The following is a 22,307-nucleotide window of genomic DNA, read 5'->3' as shown; positions in this document are numbered from 1 at the left end:
AAGCCAGACCCAGCAGCTGGAGGGTGCACTGAATGGGGCCAAGGGGCATCTCTGTCTCTGGGGGTGGATTGTGTTTTCAGTGAACAGGCATTGAGCTATATATAATGAGTGGAAGGAGGCATGAAAAGACCTAGGTGAAATGCATGGCATTTTTCAATTTAAAAAAAAGATCACTGGCAGTATTTAATATTTTTAATATTAATTTCTTTAATCATTCTGCAACAAACTTGGCTTTTGTGCATTTCTGGGAATCTGACTCCTTCCTGGTGTACTGCTCAGGCAGGCTCTAAGGTTTTTATAGAGATTGAGACATCTGCTGCACAAGAATCCACTTGTCCCTCTTGTGCAAACCAAGTGTGCCTGTGGAAGCCCACACTGCACGTTTTGGTCTGCTTGGTGAAATGTTAGTTTTTCAGTTATGGTGCTGTCATGCTGACCATAGCCAGTTCTAACAGCGCTGCTTCTTGAGTGAGAAGCTGAAAAGTATTATTTAGAGGGAAGCAAGTGGTGATAGCGCCTGTGAAGTTTGGTTTTCTTGCTGCTAAATTTGTGGCACCTATCCATTACTGCTTTTTATCTCACGATCTGATCAGCGCTTTGGGTATACCACCGGATTAGCTGTCTGCAAACCCTTTGGGTCTCTCCTTTTACTGGGGCTAATACTTTTTGTAATCAGCCTAAAATGGTCTCTTCATGTTGCTGCCTTCTCTCTTAAGTGCTTGAAATCCTTGCTTCAGCACCTTTTAGCAAAAACGGGGAAGACAGAACTCCCATTTCTAAAGTACAGAAACTCATCAGAGACTCTTTTGCTCACCCTTACCATCAAAAAGATGCAAAAAGGGCATTTATATCACCGTCTTCAGTACCTCTGCTTCCATTTAAGTGATGGCACTTTGAGCAAGTGCCTGACAATTATTTGTAGTGCTGGTGAGTCCATTATTTGAGAATTCTTACCCTGCCTAATTTCAACTGCAAAAAGAGAGGAGGGATACAAGAAGTTGTCAGAGTCAGCGTGTAAATAAATGCCTTCTCGTGGCTGCTGTGGCTTGATCCAGTCTGTGCTGATGGTCTCAAAACAATACTGTAACAGAGTTAATAGTCGTCATTTCATTCTGGTTCCTCCTTTCATCAGCCTACGCTGGACCAGACACGCTCCAGAGCTAATGGTGAAATGGGATAGGCAGCCTTCCATGGAGGTAATGTTAATGTGTGCTGAGCGTGCATGCAGGCGGGCTGGGGGGAGTGATTAATGCCCTGGGAATCCACTCTCGGCCTTGCTGCACAATGCTGTTATGTCAGGCCCGGAGCTTGGCACCAGGCAGGCTGCCGTCGGGCGCCAGGAACACGTTACCTAGTTTGTGCAGGATCAGGCAGCAAGACAGAGACAGCGTGTTCTCAGCGGAGCTAGTTCGCTGCTGCGCTGCAGCTTCATACTTGCACGGTGAGGCTCTCTTTGGATGCGGGTCTGCTGCTAGGCGGGGGCAGGAGTCCCGCAGTTCGCAGTCCTGACCTCCACCAGCGTGAAGTCCCAGTGTTTGCTCAGTTGTGGAGGAGCCCTCCCTCCCTTCCCCTGGCAGGCAGGGATCACCCGTCCCTGAGGTGAGAGGGGATGGTGCTTGTCCAGCCGTCAGGAGCCGTGACTCACTGGGGATGGATCACAGGCGGAGCCCGGCTCTCCCTGCAATCTGCTCTTCCTGCTGGAGCCTCTGCGTGAGCTGTTGCTGAATGTTTGTTTTCACCAGATCTGGGGTGGATCTGGGAGAAGCTGGGGTCCACCGTTAAGCCTGAAGAGCTGGACTCAGTAATGCTGTTTCCCATCTGGAGGGTGCTGGGAGGCTTCCTTCTCTAGGTGGGCGTTTGGAGAAAACGTTGGCAGGCAGCACACCATGGAGTAAGGCAAGGCCAAGGTCCTGGAAAACATAATATTTTGTGTTCAAGTCGTGTTACAGAGCAGGCAAACCCCACAAGACTGATTCACTGCTTTCAAATGCAGGGGCATACTGTCTAGACTCAGATGGAGTCAGGGAGGGATCCTGCTCGTCTCAGTACTGCTGAGGGAACGTGAGCTTGTTGGGATTCTTTTTTTGGCACTTTTCAGAAGTTACTTCATGCTTTCTTACCTCATGGGCTGGCTCTCAGGGAATGCTTTTCACATGAATACGTTAGTGCCCATGTTTTATTATAACTGCAATTAATATATACATGGTGGAACAATTGCAACCCTGCCTGCCCTTCTTGATCTTCTGTCTCATTGGAAAATCTTGTACATTTTAATGAATGAGTCCCCAGAGCTGCAGGTGAGTTAAGGAAGTGACACTGCTGTTTTCAGGGGCAGGATCTGAGCCTAGGGCAGTGGGAGGGCCGGATCCTCAGCCCCGGTGACTGCAGCAAAGCCAGGGTTTGGGTCAGCAGCACACATGCTGCAATCCTTGCACTCCTCAGCCCACTCTTAGGTTACACCTTTGGCTGAAGAAATGCAAGAAATCACACCGTACTATCATGTGCTCCTGGAGAAACCAACGCGAGGCAGCAGTTACGCCTGCAATATTTTTTTCCCCCTTTGTCCAGTGTGGCTGTGAAGTTTGCATATTCAGAGTATGCCAAGGATTTCTAGGACCCTGAGCTCAGTCGTGCCCTGTGCGGCGAGAGTTGGCAGCCTGTCTGCGGGGTGGAGGGCAGCCCCAAGCGCCTGCAAGGGGCTGCTACTGCTGCGCCTGTTGCTGCTGCTCTCCCGTTCCCGTCAGAGCATGCAGCAGCACGTCCCAGCCACCCCACCTCAAACAGCGCAAGGCTCCTTCCTTGTCTTTAGTATTTCCAAGCTAATTGATGGCTCTTCCATCTTTTTCCCGGCTCCACATGGTCTTGTTTTTAATACTGTTACTCCTTCTGCCTCAGTAGGTTCCTGCTACCCTGAATTGCAGCTCTTTGTGCTCCTGATTCACTCCAGTCCATTCATCTCTTTTTGGTGGCAAAGTGCTGTCGGCTGCTGGATATTGGGCTCTTTGTTTGCGCAGCCAGCACAACGCTGGCGACAAAGGGACAGCCTGTGCCCCAAGGAGCCCACGTGCTACGGGGAAGACAGCGAAGAGCAATAGGAGTGACAGACGGGACAGCAGAGGTGAGGGTGGCCGGGGGCCGGGGCGCAGCGTGCGGGCTGCAGCGGGGGCACGGCTGGGGGTGGGGAGGGACGTGCTGAGGAAGCTGTTCCTGCCGAGTACAAACCCGCTTTGTTCCCAGGAGGTGAGTCGGACTGGATAAACAGAGCAGTCCCGTCAGCAGAAAGCCTTTCCCTGGCTGGGTCCCCCACTGGCACTCTCACTGGAAGTTGGCCGCACCTCGTCAGCGGGGATGTTTTTCTCCTCCCTCTGTTAGCTTCCCCTCTTCCTGACTCTCCGGGGCTCAGGTGGGCTGTGCGCGGCTGTATGGAGAAATGGGGGCCCGGGGGGGCCCGTGTGTTCACTGTGGGTGGCGGTGTGTGTGTCACCGTGCTCTTTCTGCTGTTAGCTAGGCAGGACGGCTTGACAAGCCATGCTGAGCACGGGACGGGTATCGCAGGCTGGGTGGCACTTGGAGGGTGACTGTCTGCTGTGCACATAGAGGCGCTTTGGGAGGGGAGGAGGTTGGATCCCATTGCAGGGAAGTTGTGTCCAACCAGACGCAGCAGGGACTCTGCTTGTGATGTGCGAGGAAAGCAGCCTGTGTCAGGGGGGCTGGTGGGGCCTGCTGAAGTCCCCGCATCACAGAGGGCAGGGCTCTGAAAGGACCTCCGAGCGGTGTCGGCAGTGCCGTGTCTGCCTGTAATTGCAGTGGGACAGGAATATGAAAGGAAGCACTCGACGGTCTGAGGTGTCGATGTTGAGGAATAATCTTAGGGTTCCTGGTTGCTTTGGACAGATGCACCTTTAAGTTCCTCTCCTGAGGGATCTGGGAAGAAGGGAAGGAGCAGCTGAAGCTACAGGACTGTTGCTGCCTTGGTGCAGTGTATTGCCTTGATGGTGAGGCTGCTTGGAACAAAGCAAAGATGATACAGAAAAGTGTCCTGGCTCAGCAGCCACCTTCAGAGGAAGGGGGAATCCAGGACGTAGCCCTTGATGAGGACATCTTTGCCTGCCTTCAGGTCCCCTCCCGGGGGGAATTTCAGCCTTGGCTCCCAGAGCCTTGGATGGGGTCTGCACCCTCAGCTCAGCTGGGCTTCTGCCAAGAGCCATGGTGAAGCCTCACAGGGGATGGCTGAGCCTGGTACCTAGAAGGGGCATTACCAGCCAGGTCTGAGGATGCCCAGGCTGGGTCAGCCCAGGTGGGGGCAGGAAGAGTTCGCCGCTGGGGAAGAGGATGGTGGGGTGAGCTTGCCTGAGTGGACTTCGTGCCTTTCCTTTTGCTGGGCAGAAGCGTGATGCTGCTCCAGCATGCAGTTCCTGTGGCCGAGCAGTGGCATGGGGAGGGGGACGCCTGTGCCCATCCCACCAGAGCATGTGTGGTGGGACTGTGCAAGTGCGTGGTGCTGTCTGCCCACCCAGCCCTGGCGGGCTCAGGGCCCTGCCCTGCATGTCAGGGAAGTGCGGAGCTTCCTCCCCTCCTCATGCTTCCTTCCTGACAGGAATTCACTTCCAATATTCTTGCTGCTTCTCCCCCCTTTGCAGCAAAAACACGTGTCCCCACAGAGATAGCCAGAGGGGCTGGACAAGGCAGGTTAGACCGTGGGGGCTGTATTGCTGAAGACCCTTGGCTCCTGTGGCATGCTACGTGGCAAGGGGTTTCAGGGAGCTCAGCACAGGACCCCCTCGCACTGTTCCTGCTTCTTGTGCTCAGGAAGGGTGTATCTGTGATAATTTCAGGTGTTTCTGGCTGCTAACAAACTTCCTGCTGTCTCAGCCTTAGGCACTGATTCACCTTCAGACCCCGCGCAATGGAGGCTGGCTCTGTGGTACGAGCAGTCTTTGATTTCTGTCCCAGCGTCTCTGAAGAGCTGCCCCTCTTCGTGGGAGATGTCATCGAGGTACTGGCCGTGGTGGATGAGTTCTGGCTCCTCGGCAAGAAGGAAGGTGTCACAGGTAAGAGCTGGAAATGCCTGCACCTGGATCCACAGATGTGCCAGCTAAACGGCCACTCTTTGAGCGCACCTTCCCTTGGCCAGTGCTGTGCAGGACCAGATTTGATTTACTAAATCTTTCATGGGACTTTGCTTGGGTCTGAGGGTGCAGGTTGCCCACCACTGGTCTCCTGCCAGCTTTGCATCAACTGTTCAGACAGCTTGTTTGTTGTTTTTTGAGAGAGATTAGTGGAGGGTCAGCTCTCAAGGAGATGAGAGCTTCACAATACTAGTTGCTCCATCCTCTGTGGTGAGACAGCCCATTTCCTGGCTAGTTTATGCGCTGACCCACTGTGGCAGTGGAAGGGGAGGGAGGAAACAGATGCATTGAGAGTGGAAATGCATCCACTTCCAAGTGACCTTGTCAGGTCAAGTCAGTGGGAGACACAGTGACAGAGTCCGTGTGTCCCTCCAAGCCTTCTGACTCAGTCCTACTTCCTCCTTTCCGCTTTAAAGCATATTCCTGCACAAGCTGCCATCAATATCTGGGTGCCTGAAGTAGTGTGCAAGTCTCTCAAACTTTTGGAAGGGTGTGAGAAACTTCTGAAGCAGCGAAATGCTCTTAGTGGAACACTTAAAGAGTCTCGTAGTCCCTGTTTAAGCAGCTCTTTCTCATCTTAATACTGATGTTGAGAGGATGTATGAGCTCTCAGGGAGATGAAAACCAGGCCACTTCAGAGCATAAGCCTGACTGTCTTCAGCATGAGGGTGGGACTGGAGTTTCATCCCTGGCCATGGAGATGGAGCTGCTATTGCAGCAGCAGTCTGGGCTCTGCTAAGAGCTGCGAGCTGTCTCCTGGCTAAAACAAAGATGGACAGGAGCAAAGGTGGAGAGGAGGACTTCTCTCCTGTGCGACACTTAGCTGATAAATGGCACTGAATGAACGCATGCCTGATCCTGCTGCTGAAGTCCCTGAGCACAGATTACTTCTGCAGAAATCGCCAGTATACTTCACCACAGTTTTGTCTCCCAGCATAACTGATGCACTTGTTCTCAAGAGGATGAAACTATTAAGGAATAATAAACATGTGTGTCGTAGCTCAAAGATAAAGAAACCCACTGAAGTCAAACCAAATGGTTTTTAACGACCTTTAACTTAAAACCCACTTGGAGTCCTGCTTTCCCTTGGAACAGCTGTTGTAGTTTTCTGCCCAATTTTCTAAACTAAAGTTGTAGGGACTTGAAAAAGTGCTTTTGAATAGAAGCTGTGAAGGTGCTGCAGCCTACCAATAAGAAATAATACTGAGTACTCTGTGGGGAATAATTAATGTAGCTCCATGACTTCCTTTGTAGCAGCATTAGGTTGTTTCCACGTACAGAGCAGGAAACTGAGACATGGAAAAAGAGGTAGAGTAGGTTAAAACTGTGAAGATAGCCACTGAGGCTGGCAGCCTATGGGCTGCTGGTTGCACCTTAGGTTAACGACAGCAGATGCCAAACTGCCTAAACCCAGTGCAAAGTTCAGGGTGTCTAGGATATGGTGTCTCCAGGTTTTATTGGAGAACATGGATGCCATATTGGGTCATTAAGACTGAATGCTGGAAGTGCTACTAGCCCATACTCCATCATAGCCCCTTGCCACAAATTATAAAAGATAGGAATGACATTTTTAGTGGCCTTTGCAGTGGGCTCTGCCATGTCCTCTGCTCCCGGGACTGAAATCAGTAGCTGAGTGATATCTTGTGATGGCCAGCAAGTGCGCACTGCCTCGTCTGGCTGTGGCCTGTTCAGAATAGGTAGGCATCCAGCAATAGGTGCCATGGTGAAATAGGTGCAGAGAGGTGATCAAGTGGGGAAGATCCCTGGAGCCTCAGCAGCACTGAGACTGACAGAGCCTGTGACTCGCAGACATGGCCATTCCAAGTGTGGTGGCCTGACTCCTGCGCTGAGCCCGTGCAAAGGCCCAGCCTTACAGAGTGAGGAGCACCAGGTGGATGTGCCCAGGCAGAAGACACTGGTCTTGTGATACAGCACTACTGGATCTCTCAGTCCTCATCATGGCTCTGAGCTGGGAAGCAAGCAATGAAAGCAGAGAAAACCTAGCATGTCTGTTCCCAGAAACTCCATGCTGATGGCACAGTCCCAGTAATAAGCACAGCCTGTTGGTTGCCTGGAGTGAGCCAAGGGTGCAAAGCTTTTTGTTCTCTGTTAGCTATTAAGCATTTAAAACCTCAGGAATTCCTGACTGCCAGACTTATTCCTCTTCCACCATGCTATTGAGGCACCCTGGGTAGCTGGGCATTCTCCTTTAGCAAGAGATGAATAGATCTCAAAATCTGGAAGGAGGGTGGAGGGAGTGGTGGTGGGCTACAGGAAAGACTCATTGCTGACAACTGCTTCTTGTTTTAGGGCAGTTTCCTAGCAGCTTTGTGGAACCTGTGGATATTCCCCCTTTGAAGCAGGGAGAAAAACTGTTTGTTTGTACCAGTGACTTCATATCTCAAGAGCCAGGGAGCTTGTCATTGCAGAGAGGTAATCTCCATTCCTTTCCTTTTCTTTGTACCTCATAGCCCTCACCTGTCCTTCCAGAAACATGAACCTAGTCACAACATCCTGCCCAGAGTGACAGGAGAGAGAGAGGAATTTCCTAACACCTCATGACATGGGTCATGTCAAATCCACCATGGACCTTTGTGCTTCTGCCACTCTGATACCAGTTTCTCATGATCTATCATTACTCTTGAAACTCCAAAAGTTGGAGTCATCTGATCATAGTAAACTTACAGCTGCCCTTTAACTGCTCTCTAATCCCCAAATCTTAGACTTGCATTTGGGAGAGAAATCAAATCAAACCTTTGGTGCACCTTCATGGCTTTGCAGCCAAAACTGTATCTTAGATATGCGTGTGCAAGAGACTGCTGATGCTTCATGCCTTACCTCCATTTTGTTCTCTTGTGCATCCCCAGCATGCACTACGCTCTGTGCAGAGTGCCAGACCTCACCCACAGCCAGGAGGGACATGGGGAGACAGGAATAAGAGGTGGGAAGCAATCATGAGGGCAGTTTTGTACTGGTGTGTCTCATTCTCTGCAGGAGATCTGGTGATCCTGGGGGGGTCCCTGGCCTCCAGCTGGCTCCAGGGCCGAAGCAGCTGGGGTTCCAAGGGCTTTTTCCCCTCATCATGTGTGCGGGAGCTGTGCCTTTCAGTTCGGAGCCGTCAGCTGTCCCAGAGCGCTCTCTTGGAGGTGCCTGCCTACTCACTGGGCCAAGCCCGGGCCCTGATGGACCTCTCTGCTCAGCTGGAGGAGGAACTGGACTTCAGGGAAGGGGATGTGATCAACATTGTTGGTGTCCCAGAACCTGGCTGGTTTGAAGGTGAGCTCAGAGGCCACAGGGGCATCTTCCCAGAGGGTTTTGTGGAACTGCTTACTCCTTTGCGAACATCAGGAACCTCAGTGGATCCAGAGCCCACAGGGACTTGTGACACCAATGGGACAGTGGAGATGCCCCCCAAGGAGGAGGAGGAGGAGCCAGGGAGCACTTATGGTGTTGCCCTCTATCAGTTCCAAGCCCTGGAGTCCAAGGAACTGGATTTTGATGTGGGTGACAGGATTCGGATCATAGGCATTCTGGAGGATGGCTGGCTGGAGGGGGAGCTGAGGGGGAAACGTGGCATCTTTCCACACAGATTTGTGAGGCTGGAAGCGTCTGAGGCTTGCAGGGAAAAGGCAGGTGCTGGGGATCCCCAAAGTGGAGGCAGCTGTGGAGTGACTATCCATCAAGACTCGGAAAGCACCTGCTCCAAAGCTCTTCCTTTGCCAGGGAAAGATGGCAAGGACAAGGAGGATGGCTCGACTGCACATCCTGAGCCGGATGCCATTTTGTCTCACAAGGCAGAGATGTCAGAGGGTCCTCTTGGCACTGACTTGGGACAGCATCAGGCCTTTCCCAGCACAGGACACCAAGAGCCATGTCCCAAAGGCACAGCAGACTCCATCCCCTTTGACCCCACGAAGACGGTCAATGGTGTTCTCCCCTCTGCTCAGCTGCCTCCCCAACGGGGCAACAGGCCTGGCCAAGCCAATGAGTTGGAGCCTGGGGGGACCATTTCAGCCTCCCCAGGGAACTCAGAAACTCACACCCTGCCTGAGCATGATGGGGACAGTCCCACTGTACCCTTGCAGGCACCCTACTCCCCCCGAGATCCTTGCAGGAGCCAGATGATTTCTTCTCCTAACAGTTGGGCAGCATCCGAGCCCCAGGAGAGCCAGAGTAGTGCCCAGGACCTGGATGATTGGGTGGATGGTCATCAGGAGAAGTCCAAACCCTGTTCCTCCAGCTTGGGAGCTGCCCAGGTGGGCTTGGACACATGGGCTGGGAGCTGGGGGGAATGCTGCCCGCTCACAGTGCAGGGGGACGGCTGCACAGACCTCGACTCCAAACTGACAGAACAGCTGGCACAGTTTGAGAAGAGTCTGTCGAGTACCGGCTCTGAGCAAGACAAGGTCTCCCGCCACTTCTCTATCTTGGACTACAGCTCTGAGAAGGACATTGTCCGTGGGTCTCCTGAGTGTGTCCCCCAAGCCAGGCAGCCAGAGAGGAGGAAGGCCCTGAGGCCACCTCCTCCTCGGCCCAGCAGCCTTGCAACAACCCCTGTGCACACGCTGGGTGGCCAGGTGCCCAAAGGCAGATCTCTGTCCTTCTCGGTCAAGCCCTCCCGGCCTGCGCCCCGGCCTCCTTCAAGCAACCAGCGGAAAAACGTGGCCCCTGTGCAGCTTCAGCCCAGCACTCAGGAGCAGCGGGTGGAAGAGGGACGTGAGGACTTGACACAGGCAGGATCAGCTTCCCCCCACTCCATTCTGCTGACAAGGATCGGAGAGGTAGAGCGAGACCTGGAGGCTTACGGCAAGACCCGCGCTGAGCTAAGCCTGATGCTGGAGGAGCAGCAGGATGAGCTGGTGAGAGCAGAGACCCTGGAAAACCTTGATTTCTGTGACTCCAACATTGAGAGCCTCAGCGTGGAGCTGCAGGAGCTGAGAGGTGAGTGCAGCAGCATAGGATGGGGGTCCTTCAGGGGGACAGCTGGCCCCTGCTGTGTACAGGCACTGTTGGAGCCAGTCTTTTATTTCCTCCTTTAATTCCTGATGTTGGTAGTTTTGTAAGCGTTGTTGCAGTACAAGTCATCGTGATTTTGCCTTGGAGAACCAATGTCATTCTCTGGACACCCCTCAGCCCTGGCCTTCCCCACCCCCTTTTCCTTCCAACTTCCCTATCTCCTCTTCCAGCCCCACTGTACATTCAGAGCCCTCATCTGATCCATTCCCAGTATGTCCTTGCTCTCAAGCAAAAACACAAGTGCTGCAGGTTCAACCTCCCTGCCTCATCCCCTCTTAGCTGTAAGGGAGTGAGCAGGAGCTTCAGAGTGGCTTTGCTGGTGGTCCTGCAGTTGAGATTTGAGTCAATGTCTGTGGTGTGACTGCCCTCAGCCTGTCAGCATGCTGGATTTCCTGCGGTTTCTGCTCTGGTGGTGATACAGACGTTTGGGGATTTGTCACTCAGATCAGAGGGGATGCATGGAAGTGCATTGACTCTGGCCTGGGAGGGGGATGCATTAGTGGGCGAAAGGTAAAGCCTGCCCCTCTGCTTCTGCCATCCAGGACAGGAAAATGACACTTTGCTGTTGGTAACGGCAACAAAGAGCTTTAAATTATGGCATGTCTGTAGCTGAAAAGGTGACTTTTGTCCATGCAGCCCAGAAAAGTTACTCAGGAAGGAGAAATTTACCATGATTATATCAGCACATTTGTGCTCTGAAACCCAAAGATGCCATATAAATATCAGTGCTGTTAATTACGTTATACTTGATATTACAGTAGACAAAGTGGAAAGATGCGACCACGTACATCTCCCACAGTCCCTTCCCCAGCTTCTCCCAGGAGCTCTGACACTGCAGTTCTGTTACCGAAACCCACGATGTGCAGGAAATGTGGGCACTGCATGCGGGAGGTGGAGTGAAATGCCAGCTCCTGCCTGGGGATTACTCACTCTGACTTCATTGCCTCCATCCTCCCACTGCTTAATCAGCGCTGGGGAGCCCAGGCGCTTTGCTGCAGGATCGTGTCTGATACAGAGCACATGGGAACGAAGGCTGACACAGGTGCATCAGGGAGACAGGGTGACAAACAGCCTCCACATCAGTGGCATGCAAGAGGGATGCTTGGAAGGAGGCTTAGAGAATTTGAGGCTAGATGAAATAACTTGAAGGTAGGAAGAGGAAAATCTAGGCTGGATCTCAAGGGAAATTTTCTGATGGCATGGATATTGCTAGGAAATGTCTCCTACTGTCCCAGTGCTTCCTGACAGAATACGGATCCTGTGGAACTCGTGCCCTATTGGTTACTGGAACTGGAAGTTTTAGGCAGGAACTAATGCACTATCCTGAGACATTCTACCCATCAAGTTATCCCCTTGGTAGTCCTAGGGAATTTTTCACCACTTCAAGAGACCTGAGGATTTATAAGTAGCCTCTCTGGTCCTATGATAAAAATATGCCCTATCCAAGCTCTGTCACATCCCTCCTGCCACATAGGAGTGTGGCCAGAGAGCATGTCTCAGGCTTGCTAGCCCAGTTTTAGTGCAGCAGGCCAGATCAGTAATGTGGTGTTGCATGGGCTCAGCAAAACATGTTTGTGCCATGCCTCAGGCATGGCCTCTGCCTTCCTTCCGTTAGGGGCACGTGGGGGCATGCTGGAGGAAGAAAAGCTTTCACTGAGCATTGACCAGCAAACAAACTAGGGCTGGCATAGTCCTGGGAGAACCTGGTCCCTTCGTGCGTCCTTTGGGGAGCCAAAGGAAGAGCAGAAGGTATGTGGTTTTCTAAAATACATGTTTAAAATCTGCAGGTTGCCTCTTTGACATCTTGGGTGCACACTGGGGGATTTGCTCATCACCAGGCTTGGGCAGGATTAGTGCTTGCCCTCCTAGCAGGAGGGTCCATTGTTTTTATTTTTGTCTTCTACTAGCTGGGAGCATTGGCTGTGCATACCTAATGAGTGTTGCAAGAACCTGAGATGTGGATAACATTCACCCACTCTCCTGGTTTCTGTCTGGGGCATGTTGTGGTCATCTCTTGGTTTCTCATAGGAGCTCCTGTGTTTGGCATGGAAAACTGGGAATATGTTGCACCCTGCAGTGAGAGGAGTTACTGGAGCACATGTTTCTATAGCCTGGAAACTTACATTGTGTGTTGGCACTGGACTCCGTAACCTAGACAGTCCCCTCAAGCCTTTTCCTATCAGTGGGGGGACCAGCCATTCACCTCGGAGCGGGGAACTGGGCAGCTGTGGCTGCGTGGCACTGTGTAGGCACCCCTCGGGGATGCTCTGTCACGCAGGGAGCTGCTCATCTCTGGCTCTTCCCAGGACCTGTGGTGAGGGCTGGGAAAAGGATGGGCTCAGCATCGATTTGAGCCAGGGGCAACACGAAGGCCTTGGTTTTCCCCCACGAGGTGTGGAGCAGGGCCCAGTCTCTGCTAGACCGCGTCATTTAGCCTCCATGCCAGCGGGAGCATGGAGGCAGGGCAAGGAGATCGGATATCCCATCTCTGGTCTGTGGCTTCCCGCAGTCTCACACGCCGTCTGTTTCCCTTCCCTGAGGACGTTGGTCTCGGGGCAGGGCCTCCGCATGCTCCAATGCCGTCGTTTTCCCTGCCTCCGAGTGGCCTCCGAGAGGCTTTGGCAAAGCCGCGGAGCCGGTTTGGGCGGTGAGAGCCTGCCCAGCCCCAGCCTCCCTCCTCGGGGCTGGTTACTGATTACTTTGGGCAGCAGGTGGAGGAGGCTGGGGCTGGCAGCGATTGGGCCCGTGCCTCTTCCTACCCTTGCTGGCTGGTTTCAGGAAGGGACGCCTGCGTTTCACTTGGGACGGGAGCGCTGGAGCAGAGCAGAGAAGCGGCGTCAGCCCGGGATTGGGCTCGGGGAGCAGGTAGCGAAGGGAGTCGGCACCTGCGCCACACCGCAGCAGGACTATGTGCAGTTATCCTGGGACAAAACACGGCGTGGAGGATCCCAGGCAGGAGCCACGGCTCCTCGGCTGGGAGTATGAGGACTGTTGTGCCGTGCGGAGAGAGGACGTGGCTGGGGTGGCCGCGCTGCGCAGTGAGGCTCGCTGCAATGACAGACCCAGGGTGAGGAGGCAGTACCCGGGCCGCCGGGGAGCGGACAGCAGCAGGGACGGTTACAGGAGAGGGGAGGGCACCTCTGTGGACCAACGGAGCATGAATGGAGACTGTGGAGGTTTTTGGAAGGGAGATACCCAGTACACAGACTGCAAGAGAGCAGACGGTGCTTGGGAAGGCAAAAGCCAGGATACAGAGGGTAGAAACTATAGGGTGTGTGAGAGGGAGGACGTTCAATACAGAGACTGCAGTTCTGAGTTAAGAGAAGGGCGATACAGAGATGACAGAGTACCTGGGCAGTATAGGGAGAGGGGAAAGCAGTATGGAGAGGGTGGAGGCCCTGGAGACTATAGGGAGGGGGGAAGGTGGTATCAGGAGGACAGAGATCCTAGGGACTACAGTAAGGATGAAAGGCATTATGGGGAAAAAGAAAGGTGGTATAGGCAGGAGAGGGACTCTGGGGAGTATAGGGCAGGGAGAAGGCAGTATAGAGAGGATGGAGGCAATCAAGTATATAGGGAAGGGGAAAAGGGGTATAGAGAGGATGGAGGCTCTGGGGCATATAGAGAGCAGGAAAGGCAGTATATAGGTGTCAGGGACCAAGAAGACTTAGGGTGGCACAGGCAGCCGAAAGACCATGTCGTGGACCGCAGCAGTCTGGACAGAGGTTGTGAAGCTCCTCCATTCGCGATCTGGTCCTCAGGAGACGGTAGAGTGAGCCTGGGGTCAGGCACCTGCTACACGCAGTCCAAGATGCAGGACATGGACTACGATGGCTGTGGGGAGCTGGAAGGAGCAGCCCCAGGGCCTGGGATGCCAGCCAGGAGCAACGGCAGAGCAGAGCGCTCGAGGGTACGCACGGGCCGGCCAGACTGGAGCCAGGTCTGGGAGCAGGAGGCCGAGGAAGCAGACAAGGCGGGCTCCGTGCTGCAGCGAAACAGCTTCTACAGACGGACGGCTCCCAGTGCCCTGCGGCACTCGGAGTTTGTGCAGACCAGAAAGGAGAAGCAAGGTACATGGGGAAATGCTGGGCAGTTGCCTTGGGTGTGCCTTCGCCTTGCCCTGGCACTGGGGCAACACTGGGACTCTGGCACAAGCGGGTGCCTGGCAGAGCCAGGCTCTTGTAGGAAACCCTGGGGCTTGCTGAAGTGGGCGTCATCATCATCACCCCTCTGTAGAGTCCTCTACATGTTCTGCAAGGGCTTTTGCCCCGCTTTTGTAGAGGTCCAGATGGGAGGGAAGCCCAGGCAGCAGAGGCCCACGGCTCACTGCTGTCCTTTCAGTTGCTCCGCATCTGTGGCTCGAGTGTTTTGGGTACACCCTAAATCCTGTGGCCCTGATTTGTCTGCTCTCTCAGGGCCCCAAAGAGGTTTCTTATAGGGGAAAGGGTGAGGTGTTGGGGTTATTCCCACTGCCTGTTTTACTTTCATAACCTATCGTGAACAGATTGTGTGTGTAGGAACCAATTCCTGACCCTGCGGAGGGCGAGTATGGCAGCTGTCTGCAGGCAGCACGAAGCAGGAAATAGGGGGGAAGTTGTTGTAGCACTCAGACGTATGCAGAGGGCAAGTACTTGTAATTGCATGATTACACATGGGCAGGACACCGGGGCATCTGTGCATTAGGGGGGGCTGTTGCAGATAGGAATGGTACCTCCTGCATTGCCAGCCCCTCCATACCGTAGTGGTCCCTTGCCCCTGCTACAGCAGTTGCCTGCCCTGTGTCCTGGGTCCCCGAGCCATCCCTGGGTCTCCAGTCCCATCAACCAGCACCCTGGAGCTGGAGACATACTAAAGCTGGAGGGCTCAGGCTGTCTTGGCATGGGCAGAATCGTCCCACTGATGGTGTGGCTGGGACAGTCAGCTGCAGACAGCTTTGTGGGGCTTGGTTCATTATTGCAAGAATTAGTTTGTCTTGGGGAAGGGGCAGCAAGGCGGTAGGGTCTGGGCAGAGGGACTGAAGGAGGCTTCTTGGTGGACTGGCCTCCCTGTTGGGCAGCTGTGTGACTGAAAACCTGTTTGCTCCTGCACCCTTTCTGCCAGCGTCTGTCTCGGGCAGCTGTGTGTGAACTCACCGTGAGGGGGGATTGAAACACAAAGGGAAACAGCACTGCAGTGCAGCAGCCAAAGAGGTGGCAGAGCTGGAGGCTGCAGCTGCCTGTCAGCTTAAACAGGGTGAAATTTGTCCTCTGGAGGTATTTGATTAAGCAGGCTCCGTTGGCTGCCATTTCTGCACTCTTGGGCCACCCTTGTAGGGTGGGACTTTGCTCAACTGTGTCCCCAGGGCAAGGGGAGGGAGAGGCTTTGCAGTGCCAGCATGTCCAAAGGGCAGCGGGGAAGCTAGGAGGAGCCAGGAGGACCAGAGCAGGGGGGGAAATGGCCCACAAAGCCTTAGGAGGCTGGAGCAGTGCTGGCCTGGCCAGCTTTTGCAAGAGTTAGTGGGACAGACTGCAATGCTGGGCGAGCACCTTTGCTCCTCTGATGTTAAATATGACATTGTGTACACCCATGCTTGCGCTGGGACCAGGTGTTGGATTTTTTTTTTTCCCTGCTGTGGCAGGCTCAGGGGCAGGGGAGCGGCTGCAGGAGGTGTGGGGTGTGATGTCCTCACCATCAGGGCTGGTGTCCCACAGCAGGAAGGGGAGGAGGAAGGCTCCAGGTGTTCTGTAACACTGTCCATGCTGTGGCCCATTTCTGGCTGCAACTCCCTGTAACATTACTCCTCCTGCCCTGCTGGGGCACAGGGCTGCACCAGCAACAGCCCTCCTTGGCAAATACGCTTTGCTGCTGTAGCTGCTTCAGTGTAAGACAGCACCAGCACCTTTTTGCTGCCTCAGCGTAAGACCTCACCAGTGTCTGGGAGTCTCCCCAAAAGCCCTCCCATCGCACGTGGCAGCAGACACCCTCCTGCCCAACTGGTAGGAAAAAAGTCTCTGTTTTTCCTTCTGTGTGTGCTCCAGGCGCCTTTTCTAATGCTGTCTACTTCTCTCCCAGGTTCCTCCTACTGTCCACAGAGTAACAGAATTCAGGACTTGAAAGCCCCGCTAGAGATGACATGGCCTGATCTTTTCCATAAGCAGGGTTATTACACTTCTTACAGATTTCTCTGTGGTGCAGCCCCATGACAGCTACTTGGTTAGAGCACCTCTTCAGGGATGAGACTCAGATGTGTCTGCCTGCCACATCAACAGAAGGAGAACCCGCCTATCATAGCTCTGCTGCTTAGTCACCATCACTTTTGCATGTTTTGCATGCTAATGTGTTGCATTTAAGCTCTGAACCCTAACTTTTTTCTACTAAATTAAAGCTCTTTAGTTGATGGTCTTTTCTTCTCAGGCAGTTACTGTAATTCAGTAATTTTTCAGTCTTCAGTTTTTCATAGTGAATAGAGTCGTAAAATACTCCTAGCAAAGACTCACAAGAAGACCTTTCAGTGTTTCTTTTTCCTGTCCTCGCTCATTTTTCAGTTCAGACTCTTAAAACAGCGGACTTCAGAGCTGCATGAGGTGTTCTGGGTAGGTGTCAGCTCTTGCTCGCACAGAGGTACATATTGCTGCGCTCCCGTGCCCTTGTCCGAGGACCCCAATCTGCCTCTGCAGAACTTGGGGAACTTGAGTTTTGGACAAAGGATTACACCGCAGAATACAGCCCTGAGTGTGGCTGCATTTCTTGTCCCCGTTAATACAGTAATGCATTTGTCTGCATTAAACCTGCTTGGTTTGAATAATTCCATCTTATTCACTCAGTGACTCACATGCCTCATCTTTATTTGCGATCCTGTTGAATTGATGTTCAGTTTTCTATGTGACAGCAGTGATTTTCCATTTACTTTAAAAATATTATATAGGATCAGCTCAAAATACAGTCCTTGGAGAATCTGATTAGGAATGTCATCTTTTCTGGATATTCTCCACTGGCAATGGGGTTTTGAGGTGCCAGTTAGCAAAGTCATATTTCTGCTTTTTAGATGGAAAGAAACAGAATATGTATTGTATAAATATATTTCTGCCTTTTTGCCAAATTTACCAAGAATTTTACTACCTTTGCTTACTTGTGGGATTGCATCATTGAAAGGGTTTCTTTTGTCCTAGGTGGAAATAGAATTCTACTTTTGCTAATTTAAAAATAAAAAATGGATTCTTAATTTTGCCATCCATGGATTTTTCTTGATATCTTTATTTTCTCAGTTTTTCTGTACTTCCAAGGTCCTGGCGTGTCTATTGTCTATTATCTGGTTTTCTGTGTTCATTCATTTATTTATTTATATTTGCTGCCTTTATTGAAGCACAGATCCAGGATGGATTTTTCATCAACATTGTTCTCTTTCTTGATTGCATAACCGTGTTTTTTGCATTATCTATTTAAAAATTTCTTTTCTAGAACTTGCAGCTTTCATTCTTTTTCCCATCAGTGTTTTTGCTCACAGTCACTTTTGTGGATGCTCTGCCTCAGCTTTGGAAGGTTAGCTCTTTGCAGACCATCATATTACTTCACTTTTTTCTGCGTGACCATCCCCTGTTCCCACTGAATGTGGCGGGGCTGTGTTGGGACGATGGTTGTCATCTTACCTGGCATAGAGACCTCCCCACCAAGCAGGCTCTGCACGAGACATCTTTGAGATATCAAGCCGTTCCAGTGGCCTGGGAGAAGTGTCCCCAGCCTGTTTCTGTTCATCTCATTTTTGTGGTTTGTCCAGATTTATCTCCTGCTCCTCAGTCTCGGGACTCTGCCAAGGCCAGTGGCCGAATTCACTTCTGTGGGCTGAAGTCATCTTTTGCCACGGCATGTCTCTGCTGCACCCCCAGCTTTCTCCTAAGGAGCAACAAGACACTGAATATATCTAGTCTGTTGCTTTTGGAGCAGTGGATATATTCTGTTACAGGCTTATTACCAATGTCCGGAGTGAGAGTTTTCACCCCAGCCAGATCCTGCTCCTGGCAGTGAGTTTAGCCTTTTGCTCAGATTAATTATTCCCTGCCCTAGTTTCATCCCCTCTCTTCTCATGGTAGGCAGTGGCTCCTCCCCTCCTGGCGTCCACATACTTCAAATATTTGCAGCTGGTTTGTTTTGTCCTGAGTCACTGCTTGACTCTGCTGAGCTGTGAGCCTGGGGCTGGGCTCGCCTCTCGGCTGGGTGCAGCTCCGTTGGAGATTCATTTACCGAGCTGGTGCGAGGGGTTGTCCTCAGCGCTGATGGGCAGCACGTCCCTCTTCAGATTGCGTTAGCAGCCTGGGCGCCCTGCGAGGCTGCGCTGTGCCACGGGGGATGCTGGCAGGTGAGCCCCAACGAGGAGGAGTCAGGGGGCAATGCAGCCCTTTGGGTGAGCCCCCCAGCCCGTGCGTGATGGACATGCATCCCATTGGATCTGGATCTTCACAGGTCAACTCTGCTTCCGGAGTGGAGCAGGGAGAAAACCTCAAATTGCATGTGTGCGTCCGCTAGGAGATTGGGTAGTAAGAATTAGAAGTTTTCTTTGATTGGAAGAAAGTCGGTGACAGTGGCATTTCTGAGATAAGCAGGATGAGCCATGTGATTGCAATATTAAATCATGGCCTCCATGGGAAGGGCAGAGGTGGGAGTGTGCTCCATCTTGACACCTCACTGCCAGGGGCTGGGTTACAAGTCAGTGTTGAATCTCCCATGTGTCAGCAGGCAAACTAGCAAAGCTCAAAAGCAGGTGCTCCTGGGAGGCTGTCGCAGACCAATCCAGAAAGCCAAGGACTTGTTGCAAATTTGCCACAGGGGACAGAGAAAATGATGTTGTTAGAGGTTTTAATTTAGAGAGGTAGATTGCAGAGCTCACACAACCTACAAGAGAACAAAATTTGAGTCTCTGAAAATTGCCATTGAGAACATTGGGTTTGGAAATGTATTTCTGAATGCCCGTTTGGCATCCATGTCATGGGTAAACACGAATTTGTCACTGGATTGGAATTTGGTGGCTTCATTAGAAATGCCAGTCGCATTCCTGCAGGCTAACAGAGCCCCCTCCAGCTGTGGTGTACCTCTTCGTGCCTCCAAAGTTGATGGGCGTGATGACTCGGGTTGAAATGTAACATTTAAATAGAAAATCTGTGAAGTAAAATAGAGATCTGTTTAAAAAGCATTTACTAGATGACCAAAACCCACAGTTGTGAAATGGGTGGGTTTAGTTAAATGCTTAATAAGCCTCGTTTAGGGAAAGCTGCTATTAGACATACAAGAATGTGTGACAAACAGGAAAAAAGAAATTGATGGCAATCAACAGAGGTGGTATGAAATACAAAAAGTGAAAGTTTTATTTAAATGTGTCAGAAACAAATCCTAAGTATTATACATATTGGTCAGATAGAAGAGCCAAGTATTAAAAACAAATTCTGTATTTGAATTTTTTGAACTGCGAGTGTTTGGAAAGAGGCAGGATGACTTTTGAGTTCACTGCTGAAGGAGGATGCTGGACTAGTGGTAAACAGCAAGAGTCCTAAGAGACTTGGCTGCAGCATAGCCTTGTTTTTAAACAAATCTTGAAATACTCAGAAAGAGCAAGAAGGCCAGAGGAGAATTAATCTGTTTAAGTTTTCAAAATAATGCAAACACTGATACAGTATAAGTGGGTAGAACTGGTGGCCAGCATTGTGCCAGGTCAAGCAAGCTGAGCTGATGACTACTATGGGCTTAAAACCTGTGCAGGGAAGGTTTTGATTTTCCTTCCACAGGCAGGGATTTGAGACTTGCAGAGGAAGGGTGCTGTGGAGCTGGCAATCTCATGAGTGTCAGTCAAAGCCTCGCTGCAGGGTGCTCTCTGAAAGGGCTTGACCTAGATTTACTTGCCTGGGATTTGCTTGGTGGAGCGTGGGGAGCTGCTGAATTTGCTGGCGGCGTTGGGCATCCCCAGCTCTGTTTTGGTGAGCTGGAGCCAGACATACCCTGTGGTTGCAGTTTAGCTATGGCTAAAGCTGAGAGCACAGCCAGATTGTTTGGTGGTGGTACAGTAAGTTCCCTGAGATGTCCTGTACAAAGCTTCATCTGGTGGCATTTTGCCTGGGGATAAATGCAAAATCCTATTCTTTGACCAAGGCAAACGTAGTCTTTTCCATTTGTCATCCTAAATGCTGCTGCATGGGTCATTTCTGGCTGTTGTTCTAGCTGGTCTTCATTTTCAAGAGTCTTCCCAGGCCACCCCATGCTGTGGTATCAGCTCACCCGCCCACCTCGCCTGGGTTTCACACACCTGTTTGCATTTCAGATTAACACCTTCCTGTTTCTTCCATGTTGCCCTCCCACTTGAGCTTGCTCCCCTGCAAAACAAATGCCATTCCTTAAAAAAAAAAATCCTTCTTTAAAATAACTCATTTGTTGTTACTTTCTTAAGTCTTTGAGCTACAGAGACCTGCTGACTGTATTATTTTGGTGTTTCTTTGTCCGTCCTGTACATTTTTCTGTCTTTTATCCTGTTCAGGCTCCAAGTGCTGTGTCTCAGGCAGGGTATCCCTGTTGGGTTTGTAGAGGAGCTTGCACGGCAGGGCCTGGCCTGCTACTGAGGCTTTGCAGATGCTGTGGAAATGCAAACAGCAAATGTTAAACCCAGTGGCTGCTCCCAGGCCCTCCTCACAGACTCCTGCTGCATTTGAGTTGATAAAGTTCATAATTGGGGACTTAACCTGGTGGGGAGCCAAGACAACCACTGACTTAATCGAAACCAGCCTTTCCCCTTATGCAGGGTGACTCTGGTGGGGGTATTTTTAAGGATGCTTGCCAGTAGGAATCAGTGAATCTGGTCTTCCCAATATGCCATAATTGCTCACTAAATATAGCGCTGGTTGTGCCGCTAAATCCTGCTCTGCGGAGCTGGCCCTTTTGGCTCTCCCCAGGCTCGATTTCAAGGCAGGGCAGCAGGGACGCCTGCTTAGAGAGATGAGTATCTTCCCTCCCCTGTCGAGGGCATCTTCTGAGCAGAGTTTCAGATGAGTTTCCTGTTTGCTGCGGCTGAGGGAGTGTCTGGAACTGATTTGGAAGTGTGTGCAAGAGGCACACCTGTTCTTCCTCAGCCCAGGTAGCTGTGGGAAGTTGCTGTTTGATGCTGATGCTGCTGGTTTCTATTTGTCACTGCTGCTCTGCAACGGGAGGGACTGGAGACTGGCACCGTTTCAGCTAGTTATGGGCCAAGTTGGTTGTTCCTTCTCTTTCCTGGGCTGTTTCAGTGCAAATAGCCGAGCCTGGCAAAGCAGCAGGCAGGTTGCTTAGGCTGAGGCAGAGATTTCCCATCTCACGTTTCACACTGCCGTTGGTTACTGCCGTCACCTGGCAGCGCAAGGCTGGTGGCTGTGGAAGCAGCTGGGAGCACGGGGGTCTCTTGGGGCTGTGCACGGTGGGTGCCAGGGTAAGTCCCAAGCCCTGCTGGGTGTCCTGGGGAGTCCAGCTGAGCCTGCTTTTAGAGCTGAAGCTGATGGCAGGGTTGTCTCCCCCAGCCTCAGCCACCATTGCCTACAGCTGTAACTGGAGAGGTCAGGGAGGTGGAAGTGCCTGGACTGCAAAAATTTTTTTACAAATGTCTGAGCTGGGGCATGTCCACAACTAATACAATCCCATTGAGAGAGAGCAGCTGGAGATCCATAGGAGATGGCTGAAGTGGGATGGGCATTTGTCAAATCAGCAGTTGGCCTTATATCAGGTATCTGAGGCAGGCTGGGGTGCTGCAAGGGGCTCGGGGGTCCCCTGGGCCTCAGCTCTGCAAAGCAGCCATAAAACAGGGGAGACCTGAGTATTTCTGGGCCAGAGCCTGCCTCAGAGGGGTGTCCCAGGGAGGGGCTAGAGAGGGGCTCTCCCGAATTTGGGGGCTGGGGGAAGGTACTGTTGCTGTGGTTGTGGCCAGAGGGCACATGCTTTTAGAAGCAGGCAGGTGGGGTCGAAAGTGGTTAGCCCCAGGAATCTGCTGGGGGATAAAATGTCTCAATGAAAACTGGAGGGGGCTGGGCCGGCCTGGGAGCTGCAGGTAGGAGAGAAAACCAGGAGGAAAAGCGGCCGCCGGGGGCCTGGGACGGGGAAGAGGAGGGTGGCCAGCTGCCCGCACACCCCCAGGCCCCGCAGGCAGGGCGGCCCCGCAGGCAGGGGGGCCCCGCAGGCACT

At 52.1% G+C, this 22,307-nt stretch overlaps 1 protein-coding gene across 1 annotated transcript in view; it reads left to right on the top strand.

Moving 5' to 3' along the window:
- The first annotated feature begins 4,906 nt into the window (after positions 1–4,906).
- Positions 4,907–22,307, top strand: part of DNMBP (dynamin binding protein) — a 26,154-nt gene continuing 8,753 nt past the window's right edge. Inside the window, exons 1-3 of the mRNA XM_010565020.1 lie at positions 4,907–5,051; positions 7,440–7,562; positions 8,124–10,070. Of these exons, the coding sequence (XP_010563322.1) occupies positions 4,907–5,051; positions 7,440–7,562; positions 8,124–10,070 (2,215 nt within the window). The remainder of the gene's footprint in view (positions 5,052–7,439; positions 7,563–8,123; positions 10,071–22,307) is intronic.

Source organism: Haliaeetus leucocephalus, unplaced genomic scaffold (assembly GCF_000737465.1).
Source record: "Haliaeetus leucocephalus isolate CR32 unplaced genomic scaffold, Haliaeetus_leucocephalus-4.0 Scaffold184, whole genome shotgun sequence".
NCBI classification, from domain to species: domain Eukaryota; kingdom Metazoa; phylum Chordata; class Aves; order Accipitriformes; family Accipitridae; genus Haliaeetus; species Haliaeetus leucocephalus.
The sequence above is the reverse complement of the archived record's forward strand: the minus strand, read 5'-3'. Positions and strand labels throughout refer to the sequence as shown.